Raw genomic sequence first — 23,905 nt, 5'->3', positions numbered from 1 at the left:
ATGAAGCATAGCCATCTATGCTAAATTAGCAGTAGATAAGTATGACCAGAGCTGTTTTTCCAGAAAGAGAGTGAATGAAAAGTCAGCTGTGGTGGCTCATACTACTAATCCCAAGGCTGAGGCAGAGGTATTGCCATGAATTTGACACCAGCCTGGGCTACAACCTGGCTATTAAAAAAAAAATAAAAACAGTGTGTATAGCTTTGGAAAGGACCGTCACTAGTTAGGAAGCTGTTGGCTAGGTAGTAAGAAATGCAGTCAGCTTTGGCCTGCAGGAATTAGAATATTAGAGACATTTGAGAGCCAGCTTGCTTGAAATCTCCCAAGATGTTAAGGGTAATTACATTAGCCTGTGGCTTCCACTGCAGCCACTAGAACAGGAGGAGCTTCATGCTTCAACAGAGCAGGTCACTTTAAACCTCTCCAGCGGTCGCCTCCTCCCTCTTCAAACTTGGGGGCAGGGCTTGGAAGTAAATAGCTCATTAATCCATATATCCCATATATTCTTTTTCTGTTAATGATTTTATTTTGAAACAGGGTTTCATGTAGTCAAGGTTGGTTTCAAGTTCTCTGTGTAAACATGACCTTGAACTGATCCTTCTCCCCTCACTTAGGTGCTAGAATTAGAGGTACAAACCATCCTACTTCCTCTCTGTGTGCATAGGACAAATGTCAATTTCAGCTGTTGTTCCTAAGAAGCCATCTACCTTGTTATTTGAGACAGGATCTCCCACTGACACCTGGAGCTTGTTGATTAGGCTAAGGTAACTGGCCAAGGACCCCTGTCTTGGGGTCTTAGGTAGGGTTTCTGTTGCTGTGAAGAGACACCATGACCATGGCAACTCTTTTGTTTGTTTGTTTTCTTTTCTTTTTCAAGACAGGGTTTCTCTGTGTATCTCTGGCTGTCCTGTAACTCACTCTGTAGACCAGGCTGGTCTCAAACTGACCTGCTTCTACCTCCCTGAATGCTGAGATTAAAGGCATGTTCCACCATTGCTCGGCCATGGCAACTTTTATAAAGAAAAACATTTAATTGGGACAGTCTCATAGTTCAGAGGTTTAGTCCATTATCATCATGGTGGGACATGGCAACGTGTAGGCAGACATGATGCTGAAGAAACAGCTGGGAGTTCTACATCTTAATTCACAGGCAGCAGAAGGAAACTGGGAGCCACACTAGGCATAGCTTGAGCATATGAGACATCAAAGCCTGCCCCCACAGTGACACACTTCCTCCAACAAGGCCACTCCTATCCCAACACAGTTACACTTCCTAATAGTGGTGCTTCCCATGGGCAAAGCCATCAAACACATGAGTCTGTGGGGCCTTACCTATTCAAACCGCCGTTCCCAGTGTCCCCTGTGCTGGGATTGCAAGTGGATGCCATCATGCCTGGCTTCTTATGTGGGTGCTGGAAATCAGATTCAAGTCATTGTGGTTACACAAATACTTTACTTAGCTGTCTGATTAGCCCCCCTTTTTTGTTTTTTAAATTTAACGATACTGTATGCCAAGTACCCTAGTATACAAAGTGTGTGTGTGTGTGTTGTAGAGGAGAAAAATTATTTCCTCCCCCCCCCCCCATTATTTTAAGTTGTGCCAGACCTTTATGGCAAAAGATAAACTAACAAGAGAAAACAAAAGTCTGCTGTACTTGCCTTCTGTGCGCATTGGGGATACAAGGGAAATATCAGAGTGACATCTTTTAAGTAAATCTTAAAAGGGTAGTTCTAGATTTAGGCTAAATGGTTAGCTGAGACAACTAACCATTTAGTGTTGGTAAGACATGGAGGTAATACGGGAAATTGCTGATAACAAGGAAACACTGTGCTAAACTGTCCTGTTGAGAATCAGACCATTACCACAATTTTTGAGCCAAATGTACAGTTAGTTTGGAAGTTGCCTGGGAGAATAGAACTGAGTCTGGTGGTGCAGCATGATTAAAATTATGCAGACTGAGCTGTGCCCTCAAAGCCAGGATGCACCAACTATGTGGAATGATTTCAAGAGCTGTAACGTCTACTTTAAACCACAGAGTTCTGCTGTAGTTATAAATTACAATCTTTTCTGTGTTTTTTCTCAGAATATCCACTAATTGACTCCAAGAATTCTGAACTGTTGATGATAAGTGTTTTCCTCAGAAAATGAAACATGTACTATTTTTACCAAGTACTTTCTTCTCTGTGTACAAGTTTGACACCGGGAAAAACACTCTTTTTATCACTTTTCTGAAGTCTACAAAGAACCAGAGGTTTCTCTTTCTGTAGCCGATAAAGAAAGAACAGTATGGTGGTTTGAATGAGGATGCCCTCCCCGCAGTAGGCTCACAGATTCAAATGTTTGATCAGCAGGACGTGGCACTATTTTAAAGAATTAGGGTTGTGACCTTGTTGGAGGAATTGTGTTGCTGGACGTGGGCTTTGATTTTTGAAAAGCCCAAGACAGGCCCGCCCAGTGGTTTGCCTGCTGTTTCAGATGTTGAATTCTCGGCTCTTTCTCCAATACCCTGTCTGATGGTTTGCCATGATGACAATGAACTAAACCTCTGAAACTGGAAGTAAGCTCTAATGAAATGTTTTGTAAGAGTTGCCATGGTCATGGTGTTTCTTCCTAGCAATAAAACATTGACTAAGACAGGCAGTGAATGAAATCTGGTATAAATAATGAAAGATTAAAGATGATATGGAAATCCCTGTTGAGTCCCTTCAGATTCTTGTTTTAAATGATAAATGTAGGACCTTTTTAATCATAAAAATTAAGTAACTCTAATAAATTAGAAAATAATTCTTGTGTGATGTTAGCAAGAAAACCTTGACCACACAAATTTATGTGACACCTGAGCCTTCAGAAATGGAGACTAGAAACTTACACATATTTCCATGCTAGGTCACCATCATGGAGAAAGATGGCAGACAAAGCTGTGACCTAATGGTGACAAGCGGGGGAATTTAGCCAGGCCTGTACACTCACACAGGTGTCCCTGGGTCTTGAGAGAGACTTCATAGGGAGGGTGCATCTAACGTAAGGGTCTTCTGACTTTGCTTCTGAGGTGTTTTCAGATTTTCTCAGCTTGCAATTTAAAATGCCAAGGCACTGTGTTTGGGTATGGTATACCTTGAACTTTATTGTCCATGATCATAAAGAGAGGCATTAGGCTTAGAAATCCAAATGTTTCTAGTCTATCTGGGTTTAAAGATTTTTAAAGCATTATTTATTTCATCGTGCATGCATGCCTGAGTGCCTGCGTGAGTACTGGTGCCCGCAGAGGCCAGAAGATGCTTTTGGGTCCCCTGGAGCTAGAGCTGCAGTTGTAAGCCTTTCAGTGAAGGTACTGGGAAATGAACTCCAGTCTTCTACAAGATCAGCAAGTGCTGTTACCCATGGAGCCTTCTTGACAGCCCATTTCATGTCTGAATTTAAAACACGATATGAGGCCAGGCAGTGGTGGTGCATGCCTTTAAGTGCAACACTTGGGAGGTAGAGGCAAATGGATCTCTTTGAATTTGAAACCAGCCTGGTCTACAAAACAAGTTTCAGGACAGCTAGGGCTGTTACACAGAGAAACCCTGTCTCAAAAAAAGAAAACAAACTAACTAAAAAATAAACAAACACAACCTACGATATATATCTTATGTACTGAAAGCTTGCATATGATGGAGGAGAGTCATCTGTCTGTGTTACTTTCATTGGTTAATAAAGAAACTGCCTTGGCCCTTAATAGGACAGAAAATTAGGTAGGCAGAATAGACAGAACAGAATTCTGGGAGAGAGAAGGCAGATGCTCAGGCAGTCGCCATGCCTCTCCTCTCCGTGATGGACGCAGGTTAAGATCTCTCCTGGTAAGCCACCCCTCGTGGTGCTACACAGATTACTAAATATGGGTTAAAGCAAGATGTGAGAATTAGTCAATAAGATGTTAGAACTAATGGGGCAGGCAATGTTTAAATGAATACAGTTTCCGTGTGATTATTTTGGGTGTAAAGCTAGCCGGGTGGTGGGACACAGCCCCGCCACTCCATCTACATGCATACTATGAAGTTTAAGTTTTAAAGTATTTAAAATCATGTATCCTTATCATCAGACAGGGAAGGTAACTGGGAACAGAATGAAAACAGTGCTGGCAATATTAGAAGCAACTGTACATTTACATAAATTCTATAGACTCAGAAGTTTGTTCTACTCCTCTACCCCAGTGATTGGGCATGTGCTTAGCACATACTAGTTATGGTGTATGTCTGCACCTGTACAGTGTTTTAAAGATGGACCAGTCTTAGCTTTGGGAAGAGGTAGATATGTCACTTTCCTTTTCTGTATCTCCTCCTGGAGCCCCCCCCCCCTTGTAGTAGTTATGTATTTACTGAGTGTTTGCTAAATGTCAGGGGAACTATCCAGATTCTTTTGAAAATCAAAGCAGACAGAATCCTAGCATTCAGCCAAACTTTCTGCTTCCTGCTCTATGCTACCTAGGACCAGAATACCACCTCCAGAACCTGGCACAGGGTTTCCATGGACTGTATAGTTTTTTTTTTTTTTCTGAGATTCCCCCAATCCCGGACAACCAGGCCTCTATATGAACAGAATTTGATAGAATGAGAGGGAGAGGGGAAAGACACAGATAGACAGTGTGTGTTTGACCCTCACACACTTCCACAGCCTGTTTCCTCCTATCATATCTTATATGTGGTGCCCAGAGGCTGGGGAGAGGTTGTGGTACCATGTCTATTGGCATGCTGTTGGTTGTCCAGGTCCATGCTCTGCAAGTCAGAGCCCTGCTTGTAAACCCCAGGCCTGGGGGTAACTTATCTCCTTGGCTTCATTCCCAGCAGGTCTGGGAGATTCAAGTGACTACAGTCCCAGGCCCTTCCCTGTTACTTGTTTTACAAGAAGACTGTTTTATATCAGTTATCAAGGGGGTTTTTATTGTTTTTAGAGTTCCTGTCTCCTGCTTGTAGTCATGTACAAAAACAGTAAATGATTTACTATTTCCCTTTGCACCTAGACTAAGCATTTTCTCAAATGGGTGTCTGTCTCCTGAACACTGAGGCTCCTGACCCTAGTCACTGATTAAGTAGGTTCCCAGTTACCCCAGAATTTACTTTCTACTTTATGCTTAGAACAGTAAAATAACATGACCTAATGCAGGAGAGTAACCTGTGTGCTGGCTTTAACATACACTTCTCATTCTAAGGAATAGCTGACAATAGAGATCATTAAAAGTGGTGGCACAAGCCTTTAATCCCAGCCTTGGAGGCAAAGTAGGCAGATCTCTCAGTTTGAGGCTAGCCTGGTCTGTTGACACTCACTCTAGGGCCCCAGAAAGCCTCAAACTCAAGGCAGTCATGACTCAGCTTCAGTGATGCTGGGATTACAGACATGAGCCATCACGCTCTGTTTGACTCAATATTTTTGTGTTGATATTGTGTTGTACAGGTTTCTTGGCTCCCATTGCCCTGGGTATTGAATGGGCAAGTGTTTGAGATATATACTGTACCACTTATATAGATCCCTGTGATACCACTGTCCATCACCGATTCTGCATACAAAATGGTCACTGTGACACTGTTGATTATATGGCCTCTTGTGATACCATTGTCCATTGTTTATTCCAGAAAGCCAGTAGACACTCTGGTTCCTACTTTTAGCCTTGATGACTATGCTCTTTGTTCCTAACCCATGTAATAGCATGCTGGTGCTTCTTGCCAGCTGTCCTGCTGTTTCTTGTTTACCTTCTGCATCAGTGCCCCCAAACATCTGGCCTGCAGTGACTACCTCCTGCAAATCTGCAGTCAGGCTAACTACTTGAAGGCCCTCTAACCACTCACCTGAGTGACTGGTGTTCCCCTGCTCCTGACATTGGGCAGTTAGTTTGCAGCCCCCATTTTGTGATTGTCACCAACATAAACCTTAGATGTTTGCTGAGCACCAACTCTGACGGGCATCGGTGAGGCCAAAAGAGCATCTACCCTGAAAGAAGTTTCCGGTGCTTGTGATGAATGAAAGGCAACCATGTGGTGGCAGTGAAGAGGCATCAGTTAGTTGAGTAGAGCCCGTAGTGAGCTTGTTGTGGCGCTTGAGCAGAGTGGTAAGTGTGGTTACAGCACTGAGATGCCACTTGCTTAAGGAGCCCCAGGTTGTTGGCAGTGTGCCTTGCATTCATAGCTGGGGAAGCACTTTCTCGGCAGTGTTTCCTGACTTAGTCCCATTTCTATGTTGTTCTCATGAAAGTCTTCACTTTCCATCTCTAGTGGAGGAGCCGGTTAAAAGAGGGAAAAAAAAGAGGGCAAGATAGTCTCAGAACAGCATTTAACATTTGACATCCCTTACTCATCTTGTTCACACTGTGGTCCCTCTATCTCCTAGGCACTGATGCCTCGTGTCAGCCAGAAGCTCCTGCTGAAGTCCCCTCTATAGCTACTCTGTTGTCCTCCTTTCTTCAAACGCGTCCAGGGTTTCTCCCATATCTACACAGCAGGAAACACCAGAGAAGGGTGGAAAGCAAGCATAGCAAACTGATTCACATGTTCACATGTTACAAATTTCTCATTTTTCCCAAATGTGACATTCTGCTTGAGATCCATTAGGACACACAAACCTCCAGGAAGAGGAGGAACTTGAGGGCATGCATGGGGATAATCACACTGTTCCACAGGCAGCTCCAGGACTACTCAAGGGCCATCTGCCACTCCTGCAGGCTCCACACCAGCCTGCCTAAGAAGTACAGGCTCCCTCTCATTCGCATGTGTGGGCTGATAGTTTGGAAAAGGGGCAAGGGACTCAGGCAGCCGTTGATAGCATATAGATTATTCCTATCACTCTCTTATAAACCATTCATAGCATATAATTGAAAGTGATACATTGCTTGTTTTAAGGTATTTTGTGGAAGTAATGAGATCTCCAGCAAATACAGTGAGGTTTTAGATGCACTATTCTTTGACTGTCAATGATCGTTTGGAGGCAGGAGCTCTTCAGCTGGTGGCATGAGGGCATTTTAATGAGAAGCCTTTGAAACAAGAAGCATGCTGAGCTTTGTGTCCATTGTGATCAGTGTTGTGTAATGCAGATATGTACAGAAATGGGTTTAAAATGTAACTGGGGAAAGGGTCACTTTTGGCATTACATTCTTATTGCTGAGTTTCATTCATTCATTCATTCATTCATTCATTATGTATACAATATTCTGTCTGTGTGTATGCCTGCAGGCCAGAAGAGGGCACCAGACCCCATTACAGATGGTTGTGAGACACCATGTGGTTGCTGGGAATTGAACTCAGGACCTTTGGAAGAGCAGGCAATGCTCTTCTTAACCTCTGAGCCATCTCTCCAGCCCTAATTGCTGAGTTTCTTGACACTTGTCTGAGTTTAGGCTTCAGGTAGTCCAGGACACCTTTATAGAACAGCAGCCAGCTAAGCACCACCAAGGACGTGAGCTGGGCTGTCAGTACTGTATGGCACTGAAGTTGGATACAAGCCTACACTTCTGCTAACTTTGTTGTTGTGACAAAGTAGCTGACAAGACAGGCAAGGCATGCTGAGGAGAGTGGCTCTAGCTGTGGCCACAGGAGCAGTCCACACGTCTGCGGTCAGGCAGTGGAGAGAGCTGCTGGGGCTCAGCTCCTTTTCCCTTGTACTCTGTATTCTAATTCATTCCAGACCCCAGTTCAGGGGACTGCACCACCCAAACTCACATCAGTCTTTCCTTCTCAGTCACAGACTCACTGTGTCTCCTGGGTGACTCTAAATTCTTTCATGTAGACAATGAAGAGTGACCATCACCATGCCCTAGAATTGTATGTTAGCACAAGCCATTTCCTCCTCCCAGATGTTAGAAATGGGAAGAAGTAGTTTCTTTTTTCCTTTCTTTTCCCCTGTCCTTTGTTTCTTTTTGGTTTTTTTGTTTTGTTTTGGTTTTTTGAAACAGGGTCTCTCTGTGTAGCCCTCTCTGTGTAGCCCTGGCTGTCCTGGTATTCACTCTGTAGCCCAGGTTGGCCTTGAACTCACAGAGATCTGCCTGCCTCTGCCTCCCAAGTGCTAGGATTAAAGGCGTGCACCACCAGCTGGCAGCTTGTTTGTTTTTTAAAGATTGGAGCTCGAGCAGTCCAGGCTAACGCATGGTCACTGTGTAGCTGAGGCTGGCCTTGTACTCCTTTCTGCCTCTGTCTTCCAAGTGCTTGTGACTATAATAAGCATATGGCAATATGGCTGGCTTTTTAAATTATTATTACTTAGATTCATAATTTATAAACAGAATATAATAACTTGAACACTAGGTGTGATCTGTCTTATACATAAACAGGTTAACATGAATGCCATGCACCTCAAATAGGAAAAATTGCTTAGCTAAGTAAGAAACACACCTAGTTATCAAGGTTGGAATAGTTTTAGATTAATTAAATCTTTTTACTATTGATATTTATCATCAGTCTGTTAAAGACAGTGATTCTCAAAATAGTAGAAAGTACCATAAAAATTTGAATGTTTCAGAAAGCTCTGAAAATCTTTCAATACTTAATTATTGTGATCATCTAGACATAGTGATGAAACTCCAAAACATTGATTGCAAGAAATATCTCACCTAATTTCTAGAGGACTTAAGATTTTTTAGTATTGCAACAAAGATATTTTAAATTGTTAACAAAGTTAAAAAGGATGTAACAAATGTGCTCTCTAAATATACTGAGTTAACTAAGTTTCTGAGTTATGTCGTATAGAAATAAGTGAATTGAAAATTCTTAAAAGCTAACTTCATCTGTCTCTCACACACAAGTGGAATGTTAGTTAACTTGGTGATATATATTTCCTGTGGCTACTTAGAATTAGGTTATACTTAATGTAGTCATAGAATTTTATGCTTGCTTGGATCTTTAGTTTTAAAGCTACTTAATACCATTACAGAAAGTCGTGCCAGAATTATTTTCAAAAATAATGAAAGAAATCAATGAAAATAAAAATATTTGAAGATGCTGGGCAGTAGTGGCACACACCTTTAATCCCAGCACTTGGGAGGCAGAGGCAGTCAGATCTCTGTAAGTTCGAGGCCAGTCTGGTCTACAGTACCAGGACAGGTTCCAAAGCTATACAGAGTAATTTTATCTCAAAAAAGGAAGGAGAAAAAAAAGATTGTTGCTAAGCCTTGTGGGTCATCCCTGTAACCTGAGGTTCAGGAAGCTGTGACAAGTTTGAGGCCAACATGATTCACATACCAGGATCCAGGCTAGACAGGGCTGCCTGGTGAGACCCTATTTTAGAAAAATCACACTCAAAATAAAACAAAGATAATTGTACTGCCGAATATATTGAAAAACTGAAAGTCACTATATGGGAGGAAATATTGGCATATATTATTACTCTAACATTGTTATAACCAAAATACATACTTAAACAAGTTTTGGAAGAAAGGTTTATTTTACTTCATATTTACACAGGGTACAGTCCACAATGGGTGTGTGTGTGTGTGTGTGTGTGTGTGTGTGTGTGTGTGTGTCCCACCAAAAGCAATGTGGAGAGGAAAGGACTTATTTAATCTTATAGGCAAGTCAGGCTAAGAACTCAAGGCAGGAACCTGGAGGCAGGAGCTGAAGCAGAGACTTTACTGGCTGCTGACTGGCTTATTCTCATGGCTGCTCAGCTTGCTTGCCCAGAAGTGGCACCTCCCACAGTAAGGACCCTCCCACATCATTCATTCATCAAGAAAATGACCCCCAGACTTGCCTGTCGGCCATTCTAATGGAATCAACTTCTCAATTAAGACAATTAAGAGTCCCTTTTCCCCAAATGACTCTAGTTTGTGTCAAGTTGACAAAAAACTAACCAGCACAATGTGGGAGAAAACATGGCTTCAGGAGAATGTGGGGAAGTTTCAGTTTACAGTACTCTGATCAGTTAATTTCTTCATTTCTGTGATGTACTTGATCATAAATGTGTTGCATGCTGTGTTAACGCACAGTGGGAGTGACACGCTTTACATGTGTGTGCCGTCTGTTGGCACGTCCTTTCCCAGCTCTCTGTGGGTGTGTGTATGTCTACTTCTTTCTCTCTTGATAACAGTTCATTACAGTTTTGCCTCCTAGTCCTAATTTTATGGCATAGGAAATTAAGTGGAAATGGTTTGAAAATGTCTCCATTGTTTCTGAGAATGGAGAAAATGAGAACCCACTTCACATCTATTAGGCTGGAACAGGAGATAAAAAACATGGCTCTACTCATGAGGGCTTGTGCCAGCAACTTATGGTGTAGTGACGGATGCACCCGGTGGGATTGGAAACATGGAGTGTCTGCTGATGCGGTACAGCTGGGTGGCTGCTGGGAAGAGGGGGATAGGGAGTGTTCATTAGAACAAGCCTTAACACGGGATGGCATGGTGCACTCTTGATACTTTCCGCAGCATTTGGGCCTGTTTTTTTCTGTTGTCAGCTGTGCCAGAAGAGCATTTTTACTGAGAAACTGAGCTTGTTCGTTCAGTTGTTTACAGTTCTTTTGCAGAAAGTACAGCTTCTCGGTGGTACTGACCTCATTGCAGCCACCAAGCCCTCCTCTTACCCTCCTCCTTGTGGGATGTTGAGCAGGTTAATAATTCATGAAGCCTCCACACAGACTGAATGCTCTTCTCACCTGTCCTAAGTGTCTTCGAAATGGATCTTCTCGTGGCAGTAGGACAAAGCTGGGGTGAACCACTGAGCTATCTTGTTGGTTCTTTAAGCTGAAATAGCTAGAAAAAATGAATGTGAGAACACCTTCTGTCTAATTTTCTTTACATGTCATTCTCTAATTTCAAAGATTCCAAATCTTTTCATGCTGAACTAATATTTATAGAATTCTACTAAAAAACACATAGAATGTGGGATTAGTTTTTTCTACCCAATCAAAAGTAAGTAAAAACAGACGGTAGAACTGGATGTGATGATCGTTCAGCTGTGCCTCTTAGTGACTGGATCTGAGGAGTGAGCGCCATGTGCAGATCCAGGGCTGTGCTGAGTGCAGCCGGGCCACGCTTTGAGTACCTCTCCCCGTGTGCTCACACACTGAGGGCGGAGCAGGGAAGGAGGGTCTCTGACCATCCAGCAGGGCTTGCTTTTCTTTACATTGTATTTCTTTGGTAATGTGTTTTGGTGAAAGTCAAGATAATAGCCATTTCCTCCAGAGTAATTAATGTATAGAATTGGATGATGTGCCCTGGAAGTGCCGGTACTGAACTAGTATTTCCTGTGTAGAAATAGTGTTTGCCTGAGTGTAGAAACATCGCTGCCTTTGGTGAGCCCTGGAACTGCTGTGAATTCTTTGTGGTGTTAGAAACGTTATTTACTCTTAACTTTTAGAACTTGCGTAGTTCTTGACTACTCCATGGGTGAGCAGGGGTCTTCCTCTCACAGCTGTGCACTTAGACAAAGAACCTGCTTGTACTGAAGGAGTGTACCAAGCTAACCCCTGCCACCCATGTGTGCTTTCCAAGTAGGTAAAAGTTTTGTAAGAAGTCATTTCCTTTTTGTTTGAGAATATGTTAACTTGGGCGGGGATGTAGCTTACTGACAGCTCTTGGCTGACACGAGTTAGTGCCCAAGATCCTTCTCATCATCATAAAAGATAAATGAATAAAATAAAATCATTAACTTCAGCATTCTAGATGGTTCTCCAGATTACCATATAAAACTTTTAAACAGTATTGAAATGCAGGGTTAAGAAGTTAATATTTTTAAAATGCATGTAATGTAATCCTAATTCCAGGAACATCTTTTTAAAAGTCTCTCATTGGGTAATTTGTATTCTTGTCTTGTGTTGGGGCAGGGAAGTAGGAGAGACTTTGGGAGTGAGGAAGCGTCTTATTGTGGAAGCTGTCATAGGAAGGAAGTGCAGCTATCGTTAGATAATAAAACCACAGAAGAGACTGTTTAAACTAGAATAAAAGACTTGTATGTCTTCTTGTCTAAAATGTCTTCAGTTTCTGAACAAAGTTGTACAAGCACAGTTAAATATGTTTAGTAAGTCCAGATGAGATGAGAAGTAAATTAAAACAGCGTTACATCCAGGAACCTTTATAAAGTACTTTCAGAAACAAGAGCTACTGGAGATACTTAGGATGGAGCTGGAAGTTGGTATAGACAGAAGTGTTGTGGGAAAGGAGAAGGAGGGTACCCGAACCCCAGTAAGCCCCAGTAGTGGTGCAAAGAGACATCCAGAAATATAAGGAACATGTTTTTCAGAATATCCAGCAAGATAGATGAGCCCAAGACAACCGGCTGAGTGAAAGAAGCAATATAGGATTCTGTTGATGTGGCATTTATGCAACAGTAGAATTATAGGTTTGCAAATAGATCAGTGCTTGGGGAAGATTATAGAAGAGCAGCACAAGGAGTCTTGTGGTGTACAATAGAGTATCTGGACCAAGGCCACACAGACTGTGAGCTGGTAAACCTGCTCAGAGCTGCCAGTGCACACACCCACACACCAAATGCATGCACAGTGGATATCTGAACAAGCTGTGTTGTGCTGTCAGGTTCTTGGCTTTGATATCATACCATAATTATGTGAAACCTGACATTGGGAAAGAGGCCCAGGGTCTACATATTTTATCTATGGCATTAAACACTTAATCCAGTCTGTGAGAATGTTCAGCCTTGACTTTGCCAGAGTCCACATTACTCAAGATATATATTTTTTGCCAACATGCTATGAATCTGAAATTATTTCAGAATGAAAAGCTTTAAAAGCTGAATGTTTCAGGTTTATGCAGTCAACTGAATAGAAAGAGGAGAAGTTGGTACATTCCAAAGATCTAAAGCAGTCTAGGAGGCTTGGCCCTGTGCCTTGGGCTTCTCTTCCTATTTGTGTTTTTTGTTGTCCAGACATTGTCCACTATATAAAATACTCTCTTCATTTTGGAACTATTAAGTAAGTACAGAGCGTGAAAACATTAGCAGCTCTTGCCTTTAATGATCCTGTAATCCGACAGCTATTTGTTTGTTGAGTTTTTTAATCCAAAAGACAGTTTTGGAAGGATTTGTGTATAAAAACATCACAGGTTTCATGCTTTTCCATGATCCTGTTACATGTATTACAGCTTTCTGAAGTTTGTATTTCCTGACACAATATGAAGACATTAAGTTGTAGGTAAATTTCAGATTTTTAAAACATAATTCTTAGTCTTAATTATGTTGAATGAAAAATTACTAAAACTTTTTCAACTCATGTTTAATTCAGTGTTTATTACTTTTCTTTTTACAGTCTAGATTATGGTGTCCCCATCTCCTGGCAGCAGCTTTGGGGTTGTTTGTTATTAGTGCATCGTTCCTTTGTCCTAGAGGTTGTTAAAGGTGCTGCATGGCAGAGTGGAGGAGGCTGCTCCTGAGATGAGCACGGTGGCCTAGTAAAGTTTTGTAAATTTCACCTACGTCTGTTCCTCCTGTGCCCTAAGTATGAATTAATTATGGCATCTGAAATGGTGATGGGATCTTTTTGTGTTCTGAGTAACTGTCAATTTGAAATGGATAATGATGCTAAAGTGTCTGAATCTAAGACTGGGTAGCAGAGTTAGGGGACCACTTCAGACTTCTGGTGGGAAAACTATTGTGTCTTTTTTTTGAGTTTTTTGGTTTTTTTCTGTTTTTCTTTTTGATCTTGGGACCATTTTTTGAAATCCAGTTTGGTGTGGCCTACTTGGGTAGGCCACATGTGCCTCAGGTAGTTATGAGTGCAGCCTAACACACAACTTATTAGACCTCTGTAAGCTTTGGGACGGTATTTTTGAGAGGAGTAATCTGATTGCATGGTTGTCAGAATTGAGTTTTATAGGTGACAGCATCGTGTCACAGTGTCTGAAGATTGGACGTAGTTGCAGGTTAGAGTCTTAGTGTTTACTTTGCTTCCCCAGAAGAGCAGGGAACTGAAACAGGGGCCAGGGCCACTTTTCCTCCAGAAGTTCTGTGACCTGGACTATGCCCTGTGTATCGGTCTGAGCGAGATGTTCTTTAACTCGCTTTTCTTTTATGTTCCCTGTCGTCTTACTTCTCTACTCTGTGCTGCGTCTTGACACAGCCCCGTGGAGGAAGTCAGGGTCCACACAGGGCAAGGGCAAGTTGATAGTGCTCCCTGGCAGCTCAGCAATTGTGATTTCTTCTTTTCAAAGTCATTTTAAGTTCCATAACCCAAACTTGTAGAAGGAGCGGTGGGCTGCGTTCCTGCTGCCCTGATCCCGGCGCCTGGTTAGCTTATGCCCCGAAATAACAACACACAAATTGTATTCATTTAAACACTGCTTGGCCAATTATCTCTAGCCTTTTACTGGCTAACTTTCACATCTTGATTAACCCATTTCTAATAATCTATGTAGCTCCACAAGGTGGTGGCTTACCGGGATTCTAGCCTACATCCGTCTCGGGTCAGAGAAGCATAGCGACTGACTCACTTCCCTTCTTCCCAGCATTCCGTTCTGTCTACTCCACCTATGTTCTGACCTATCAGGCCAAGCAGTTTTCTTTATTACTTAACCAATTAGAGTGACACATAGACAGATGACCCTCCTCCATCACAAACTCTCCTCACCCCACCCCTGGAGGGGTTGAGGCATGGTTGGGTATTCTCCCAACGTAAAGAATTAAGATGAGACCCCATAAGGCCTGTAATTGAGACACATTAGGTCATCACGGTAATCAGAATGGCACCTTCACTCCTCCACAGACTGTCTTGAGTCGGCTGAAATGCGATATTTTTTAATTAAATCCCTTTTGATAGTTTCTAAATTGCTCTTTGATTCTGAATGGCTTGTTTTGGAATTCCTTCTTTTAAACCAGTTTACCTGCACTCTGAAGTGTCTGAAGTTTGCTAATGTGTTTTAGGGTTGAATTACACTACTGCACTTGGCGGTTGTCAGGCATTTAACAGCTACATTGACTGTTGAAGCAAACAGATAGGTGTCCTCTTCCTGTAGGCTTTTCCTGAGGACACAACTCTTTGCAGATGTATTGAGGGCACTGAAAAGTGATGAATTCTGAAGTCTGTGCAGGGCTGAGAAAGTGATTTTAGTGCTGTGCTTGATTTGGTTCTTGGTAGTATCTGTCTGTCTGTGTCTGGGGTAGGGAGACAGGAGAAGAGAGGGAAGGAGGGAAGAAAGGAATATCTCGTGTAGCCTGAGAATTCTTATCCATCTACCTCCGCCTTCCAAATGCTTCCACCATACCTGACTGCCCTCCCTTTCTGAGAGTCTGTTATTGACATCATGGTGCCTGTGAATATTAACTGTCAGTTACTGACCAGTGCGGCATTGTTGGTGGTTAATATGCCACCCCTGAACCCAAATAGAAACCTTAAGAAATGGGTGCTTTTACCTCTCTTGTGGAGAAGATAAAGTGGTAGCTTGGAGAGGTTAAACGCATTAGATTTCTACCTGGAGTTTTGTGATAACCAAAGGATTTCACCCAAGTAGAGGGGGTGAAAGGCTGGAGGGAAGCCAGAGAGTGTGCAGGGCAGTGGATAAGCCAATGCTGAAGGGCAGCAGGGGTAGTAAGGACTTGGAAGTGTTCTACCCAGAGGATGGGCGTCCCTACTGTGTACACATTGTCTCTCCACCTGTCATCCACTGCTGCTTCTCACACATGCAGGACCTCCAGGGCTGTGCTTGCCCAGGATACAGAGGGTACAGAGGCATGTAGGCATGGACTGTTGGCAGATAACGGAATTGCACAAACCCCTCTGCACAGTTGCTGTGACAGCAGAGTCACCCAGAGGAGTGTGATAGAAACCCAGCAGTATTTGCTAATGGGCTAGAATCCAGCTTGGGGAGATAACACCTGCATCTGTAATGAGCCCATTTTTCTGTGAACACAGGCATGGCAGGAGGGTGACTGGAAATAGAAAAAAACACATGAACAAGTAGTACTGAGTGCAAGGACACATGCAACATCCAGCTGTGTGCAGCTGGAGGTTACTTTCCTGTCTCTGTTGTCATAGCTAACATTTATTTGTACTCTTGGCATGTGTGATTAGAGTACATGGAAGCCCAGAGTATTCTAAGTACTAGACTTTATATATTTTGTGTGAGATCAAAAATAAACTCCATTACAGGTTTTAAGGTCTATCATTTCTGGAGGCTGGTGCTTTGCTGAGGAGTTATGGTGACAGGAATTGGGGCAGTACTGGGGACAAGGGCAGGCCTCAGAGCCATTGTGCTATGTTGTTTGTTCTGTTTAAAATCATTTAATTACATCACAATGTCCCAGATAGAACATGAAGGCATAAGTCACAAACAATCCCACACCAGTTTGTAATTGATTAATAGAATGGTTATTTATTTGAAGGGGAAAAACTTACAGATCACCGTCCCAGTAAACAGCCCTCTGCGCAATCAGGAAGGGAGCCTAGTCGCCGGAAACTGAGCCAGAAGCCAGAGAGCGAGTGGAGGGAAGTGGCCACTTTTTTTTTTTTTTAAAGAGAGAGACCAATGGGCTGGTATCTCAGTGGCTATTGGCTGAAGGAGCGGAAGGAGCTCCCGCAACAGGAACAAGAACTTGTTAGGGGTCACCCCACAACAGTATTTTCCTCTAACTCAGCTAAGCAATGTCACACAGCCAGTGGTCTCAAACATCTGTCTTTAGGAAAAAAATTAGGATGTGGTGTCCAGCTTCCCCAGACAGCCAGATTCGTTCAGGAGCCGGGGTCCTTAGATGGCTTGTCTGCTGTGAGACATAACACCACTTACTTGCATGGGCACTGAGAGTGTTTAATGTTATTGCATAGACTTGTCAGTGTAGGGGTAATAGTTCTGTATCCATTTTCAGATAGGATACTAACTTACTAGCCAGGTTACATGACTAATAAATCACAAAGCCAAAAGTAGATGCTTTGTATAGCTCCTATATGTTTCTTAAAGAATATTTATTATTGTAATTATGTATTTGTTGTCTCTTTGCATCTGAGTTCCAGTGCCCACAGAGGCCAAAGGTACCAGATCCTGCAGCAAGAGTTACAGAAAGCTATGATGTGCTGGGAATTAAACTCTGGTCCTTTGGAAGAGGTGGATATTCTCTTAACTGCTAAGCCATTTCTCAAGTCTGGCTACATGTTTCTTCCCCCAATTCTCTTACTGTGTAAAATACATTAAAAAATTGTACCAACTATGATCCACTTCTAAAACTTTTTTTCCTCTTCTGAGGCAGTCTCACTGAACCTGAAGTCTGACTTAAAGAATCAAAGCTAGGCTGGCTGTCACTGCATCCCGGGTCCTGCCCTTCTCCACCCTTAGCAGTACTGGAGTTAGAGGAATGCACCACTGCTCAGCTTGTTACGTGGGTGTTGGGGATCCAGCCTCAGGTCCTCATGCTTCCATAAGCCCTTTACCCACTGGGCTGTCTCTCCTACCTTCATAGCCTTATTGTTTTAAAATTTGAAATGCTGTGCCCTTAAACATTCCTCCCCATCAGCCTTCATCCTGCCTGTCCGTAACGTGGTCTGCTCCAGGTACTTTAGTGTTGTCACACAGTAATTTGTCTTCCTGGGACTTGCTTATTCACTTAATGTTCTGATGGTCCATCATGCCCGAGCACATGCCCAATTTTCCTCTTTTTTTCTTTTCAGGCTGAAGGACACTCACTATTTGTGTTCTTACTGTATTTGTTGAGGGTTTCCTATGTTTCAGGCACTGAGCTGGTTGAGAAGATATTAAAAAGAATGAAATATGGATACAGTTGTGTTTTCATATTTATAAACCAGCCTCCAAAGACTGAGCTCAGGCAGCCAGGAGGTGGTGGCACCTGCCTTTAATCCCACCCGGGAGGCAGGAGGATCTCTGTGAGTTCAAGGCCAGCCTGGTCTACAGAGCCAGTTCTAGGTCAGGCTCCAAAGCTACACAGAAAAACCCTGTCTTGGTGAAGAAAAAAAATGAAGCACAGGCTGGAGAGATGGCTTGTGTTTTAAGAGCACTTGCTGTTCCTGCAGAGAATGGGATTTCAGTTCCTAACACCTCCGGTGGCTTAAAACTGTCTATATATCTAACTCCCAGGGTTGCATACAGACACATAAATATTAGGGAAGAAAAGGCAAACGATTTAGTAGAAATCTCAGGATGGAACACAGGCTTCTCATTACGTTAGTCATCTGAGGAGTTAGTACTGACTGATCAGCAGCTCCCTGCTCTAGAAGAGCAGGCAGTATCGTGGAGACCCTGCAGCAGAAAGGACACACGGGAGCAATTGCCTAGTAATGGGCAGCAGCACAGCAGACGGGGCCGGTGGTACTGCCTTCCTTCTGTGGCAGAGTCTGCCGCCTCCCCTGTAGTCCTTCTGGAGATCTCACCCCACCACTCTGCTTCCTCAGCTGAACTAGATGCCGAGCACACGCAGAAGGTCCTGGAGATGGAGCACACCCAGCAACTGAAGCTGAAGGAGCGGCAGAAGTTCTTTGAGGAAGCCTTCCAGCAGGACATGGAACAGTACTTGACCACAGGCTACCTGCAGATCGCAGACAGGCGAGGTGAGCTGGGGCAGTTCCAGGCTGCCTGCATGGTGGGGTCTGGGGTATAGTCTTTGGTGGTTAGAACCCCCAAATCAAAGTAAACATCATGGACATGCCTGAGGGGTTATTATTTTGCCTCTTCCTTTAGTTCTAGGTTCTAGTTGAAAAATTAAAAAATAACTTCAATTACAAAATTAGGCTCATACAGAATTTTGAAAAATACTTTAATTTTATGGTGTTCAGGGTCTACCCAGGGCTCATACATGCTAGGCAAGTGCCTGACTAAGCCAGGAAAAAAAAAAAACCCAAAACAGAAAGAAATTACCTATGATTATAGTGTGGCCCCTTCCAGTCTACTGAGTCTATTATTTATGTTCCTGGTATTGGACTCAACATCTTTGTATCTGACTTTGAAGTGTCAGCAGAGGACTTTCTCCCAGTGTTAGGAACTCTTTGAGGGGCTGAAGATGGAGTCGGTGGTAGAGTGAGTGCTTCACATGCCTGAGACTCCTCAGGTTGAAAAAGTAGATGAGGTATTTTAGAGATGGATGCTGTTAGAACATACCAGTACAGGGTCATTCTTCAGGATTTGGTTCCAGGACCCCTCTGTGGAGACCAAAATCCCTAGATGCACAGATCCCTTATATAAAATGGCACACTGCATGTAACCTGTGGAGTCCCTAAGCACTAGAAAGCATCCTCATGTTACTTAGATTGTCTCCAGTGTAAGTGCCGTATTCATAGTTGTCCTGTACTGTTTAGAGGACACAGCTGTCACAGGCCTGACTTCCTTCTCCGCCCGCAGCTGTAGAGTGCTTGGAGATGGAGGCCATCTGCACGCTAGTAACTTCCCTAGTGGAGTCGTGCTGAGGGATCGCATCCAGATTCATAAGTTAACACCTTAGGTGAAGTGACGACACCAGATGGGCTTCTTGTCTCTCTTGAGGAACTGCCTCCCTGTGGAGGCGCAGCTGGGCTGGACAGGGCAGCTCTTGTTTTCCTCTGGAGGTGCTGTGCAGTCCGCCCAGCAACAGATAGGCAAGTTGGGGCTTTGCTGTCCTGGGTGTGCCGTCCCCTCCTGTAACCCTCCCCTCCTTCATCTCTGCGCTCTCCTTTCCTGCTTTTCTCGCTTTCCCAGTCCTGCTCGTCCTCACTTACCTGTCACAGCTTCTTTGTTCCTTCCCATCCCATTGGGTATCCACATCCAGAGAGGCTCTCAGAGATTCAGGGCAGTGATGCAGAGAAACTGCTGCCACAGGGTGAGAAAGGATCACCAAGATAGCTTTCTACACTCCTGGTAGACAGCATGGGATTGAGATGTACCTTTTTCTCCAGAGCCTGTTTCCTGCCCATTTAACACACTGATCTGGAAGGCAAGGACTTTTTCCTCAGAACGCTGTGTGCAAACCCAGTGCTGGGGCTGTCTGTATAGTGGCCACTGTGGCAGCTGTGGGACAGAAGTGGAAGCTTTGTGCTTGATTCATTTGCTCTAGCTTCTTCTTGGCTAACTCCTACATCTTAATTTAAACTATTTCTATTAATCTATGCATCACCACAAGGTCTACCAGCAGTTTCAGCACATCTACCTCGGGCCGCTGATCCATGGCATCTCTCTGACTCCACCCTTCTTCCTCCCAGCGTTCAGCCTAGCTTTCCCTGCCTACCTAAGTTCTGCCTTACTATAGGTCCAAAGCAGTTTCTTTATTCATTAATAGCAATCACAGCACACAGAGGGGACTCCCACATCACCTCCCCTTTTCTGTTTAAATAGGAAGGTTTTAACTTTAACATAGTAAAATTACATATAACAGATATTAAGCAAGAATTACAGTTACAATATTTATATATACTTTATCTTTTATCATAACTAAGGAAAACTATAACTATTAATTCTTCAACTCCATCAAAGATTCCAGAAGGGTGTAATATTACTTAAGTAAACAGAAAATGCATTATCAGCAGCTTCCAAAACTCTAGAATTGACAGAGACATCTTGCTGCCTGGACAGTCACCCAAAATTCTTCTTTGCCATTGGGGCATCCATCTTCAGCCTACAGGACATAGTATCCAACAGACTTTTCCACAAAACAGGAAATTTTAAAGACAGTTTTCCCTATATTGGCAGTTTGTCAGTCATTTTCTTCTGTGTCCTGCAGAATGTCTAGCAGACTCTTTCATGAAGCAAGAACCCTGAAGGACCATCTCACCTTTAGGCAAGTTTAGCAGTCATTTCTCTGTGGTTCCTGCATATCCAGTCAAGTAGTCCAAGTAAGAACACTTTCTTGCCCAAATGGCTAAGGAGCCTCTTCGATGCCCATCTTCCTCAGGAAGTAGCTTGATACTGCCAGAAGCAGACATGTCTCATTGTCATGAAAAGTCCTAAGTTATTAAAACAGTTTAAATGCCATATTCTGAAGGTCTCTGAAAGACTTGAAAAATACCTATCTAACTGAAATATATCTCTGTACATCTAGAAAATCTAACTAACATGACTATAATCTTGAGTATTATAGATTAACTTATTTATTTATTAAATAATTTATTTCTTAATTATATGTTATGTTTTTAAGTGAACAACACAAACACAATACCTTAATCAAGGGCAATATATATATTACAACAAAACCAAAAAAAAAAAAAAAATTTGTACCAGTAAACCAAGATCTGTACCAAAGCAAATTATTCATCTCTATAACATATCCCCCTTTAAATGTAAACAAACATTTATAGACAGTATTTGGGAATATGGGCATAGTTATTTCTCTCTAAACTGCTTCCTGCTGTTTGTTGGCACTATTAATCAGGTCTTTCATGGTGTATCCTGTGTGCTAGGTTCATCACAGTCAGCAATTGGGTGAAGTAATTTTTTTGAGTGATGTTCAAGGCAACCTTTCAGAGTGTCTTGTTCCATCAAACTACACCAGTCTGGAAGCAATCCATAGGTTCTCATCCTCTGTGGAAACAAGAGACGAACTTCTTTTCCAAAGCAACATATCCTTAGATCCAAATTTGGAAGTCATGATACCTTTATAATATACATGCTGGTTTAGCTTAGCAGCCCATACAATTAAATATCTTTCTGTACTTAGCTCATTCACAGTCAAAAAATTTAAAGATAACAATATACATAATGCAGACTCTTTGTGAATTTTCCATTTTTATTTGGCTTTTTTATTAGTTTATATTTTACCACGAGGCTTATGGCTTGTTATCTCACATCTTGCTTCTCTGGTGGCTGCTGGCATCTCCCTGACTCCACCCTTTTTCTCCCTGACTGCACCCTTTTTCTCCCTGTATTTCTGTTTGGATTTCCCACCTGGCCCTATTCAGCCTGGCTATTGGCCAAATCAGCTTCTTTATTATATGGTAATAAGACATAGTCACAGCATACAGAAGAGTCAGGGCATTCTGCATAACACCATGACTGCAGTAATTCTTATAAAGGAAAACATTTAATTGGGGCTGGCTTATAGTTTCAGAGGTTCAGTCGATTATCTTCATGGCAGGAACCATGGTGACAGACATAGTACTGGAGAAGGAGATGAGGGTTCTATGTATGGATCTGCAGGCAGCAGCAGGAGGTTGTGTGCACACTGGGCATATCTTCAGCATTTGAGACTTTAGAGCCTACACCCACAGTGACACACATCCTGCAACACGATCACACCCACTTCAACAAGGCCACACCTCCTAATAGTGTCACTCCCTATGACAATAATCGACTAAGCCTCTGAACTATAAGCCAGCCCCAATTAAATGTTTTCCTTTATTAGAGTCATGGTGTCTTTTTCACAGCAATAGAACTGTAACTGAAAGTTTAACTAACTTCTCTGGAAACACCAGTCTAACTGACCATTAAGATTAACCTTCACAGACATCCTCATGTCTCTGTGCACATTTTTAAGAGTAAAGAGCTAGGTCCTGGGTTTCTGACAGGGCTGCATTATAAACAAATTCCCGTGGACACTGTAGCTCAAGGTCGCAGTTGAAGGACTCGCTTTGAAAATCGCTTCTCTTCACGTGGCGCTTCCTTCAGGTCACTAGAGTGGTCGGCATAGTTATTCCAGCTGATGAGCTCCCCAACCTGTGTGTTCCCCTTCATCCTTAATCAATATGAAGTGACATATTTGGGTTTTTACTTTCTTAAGTTGCTCATTTATTCATTAAAGTTTTTTATTACAGTATATTTTGAGCATACTCTTTTTCCCCCCCCAGGTCCATCCACTTCTGTCCTACCACACTTCATTCCCTGGTCACATAGGCATGTCATTGTACTATAATGCAAACTCATTCATTCCAACTTAAAAGGCCCCTTAGGCTTTCAGTCTCTGTCTCTGTCTCAGTGCTGTTTACAAGTCCAAAGTCTCTTCTTAGAGCCACAGCAATCTGAAAACTATAACCCCTATAAAATCAAAATATAGATTGCATGCTTCAGCATACAGTGACACAGAATATACATTACCATTCCAAAAGGGAGCACAATCAGGATAAACAAGACAAAATCAGCAGGGCAAATCCAAATTCTGTATCCCTATGTCTGATGTCAAAGTGCTCTTCAGAATTCCCCTTCTAGCTTTGTTGACTGGAAATCACTTCTTTCTCTTGGGCTGGTCACTACACTGTTAGCAGCTGTGCTTGGTATTCCATGCCTGCTAGTTCCAACATTTGTGGTCTCCAAGGCAAGCCAGGCTTCACTGTGACGGCTTCATTACAGTGTGACCTCACTGGGCTTTCATTCAGGGATTGCTCTGACATAAGCCTGGCCTCAGTGACTTTTCTTTACCATTGGAGGAAGATCCCACAGCCCCTTCCTTTATCCTTACTGATTCTAAAGCCAGAACTACATAGCTGAAGCTGCCAAGTTCATTTTGATTTGCTAAGGCTGGAACCTGGGCCCCTCCTTGACTTGCATAAGTTTTTAGTTATTGATGGTTTCCTGTGCAGCTTAAACATTCCCTTACATTCCTTTTCACAGACTGGAAGCTTAGCGTGGTGGAGTCTTGCCTTGAGGTCCACTCTCTTTACTCCAGTTAGCATCTGGCTTTTCTTTTACTTTTTATCTCTTTGAGCACTGGACTTCACTCCAACATTATATTCCTGGTGCTGCTTTTCTCTTCAAATTGGGCAGTTTGTATTTCTCTTTGCCTTTTGCTCTTGTTCATTGTTCATCTGTTTTCCTAATCAAAAGGCCACATTTCACTAACAGGGAGCATGGTCAGACCTGTCACAGCAATATACTACCTGGTAGCAACTTCTTAGTCCCTATTCTGTTCTTATGAAAAGACACCATAACAATGGCAACTCTTGTAAAGGAAAGCATTGGGCTGGCTTGAGTTCCAGAGGGTTATTCCACTGTCATCATGGTGGGAAGCATGGCTGCACACAGCAGGCACTGAAGCAGTAGCTGAGAACCACATCCTGATCCATAGGTACAGAGACAAAGGCTAGACTTAAAACCTTAGTGCCACA

General features: G+C 42.8%; 1 protein-coding gene across 2 annotated transcripts in view; it reads left to right on the top strand.

Annotated features, from left to right (window-relative positions):
• The window catches only part of Dtnbp1 (dystrobrevin binding protein 1), a 107,482-nt gene that overhangs the window by 79,530 nt on the left and 4,047 nt on the right, over positions 1 to 23,905 (top strand). For both annotated transcript variants that reach the window (XM_038335119.2, XM_038335120.2), the window contains exon 8: positions 18,299 to 18,454. In XM_038335119.2, the coding sequence (XP_038191047.1) occupies positions 18,299 to 18,454 (156 nt within the window). The remainder of the gene's footprint in view (positions 1 to 18,298; positions 18,455 to 23,905) is intronic.

The sequence above is a fragment of the Arvicola amphibius genome, chromosome 6 (assembly GCF_903992535.2).
Source record: "Arvicola amphibius chromosome 6, mArvAmp1.2, whole genome shotgun sequence".
Taxonomy (NCBI): domain Eukaryota; kingdom Metazoa; phylum Chordata; class Mammalia; order Rodentia; family Cricetidae; genus Arvicola; species Arvicola amphibius.
The sequence above is the reverse complement of the archived record's forward strand: the minus strand, read 5'-3'. Positions and strand labels throughout refer to the sequence as shown.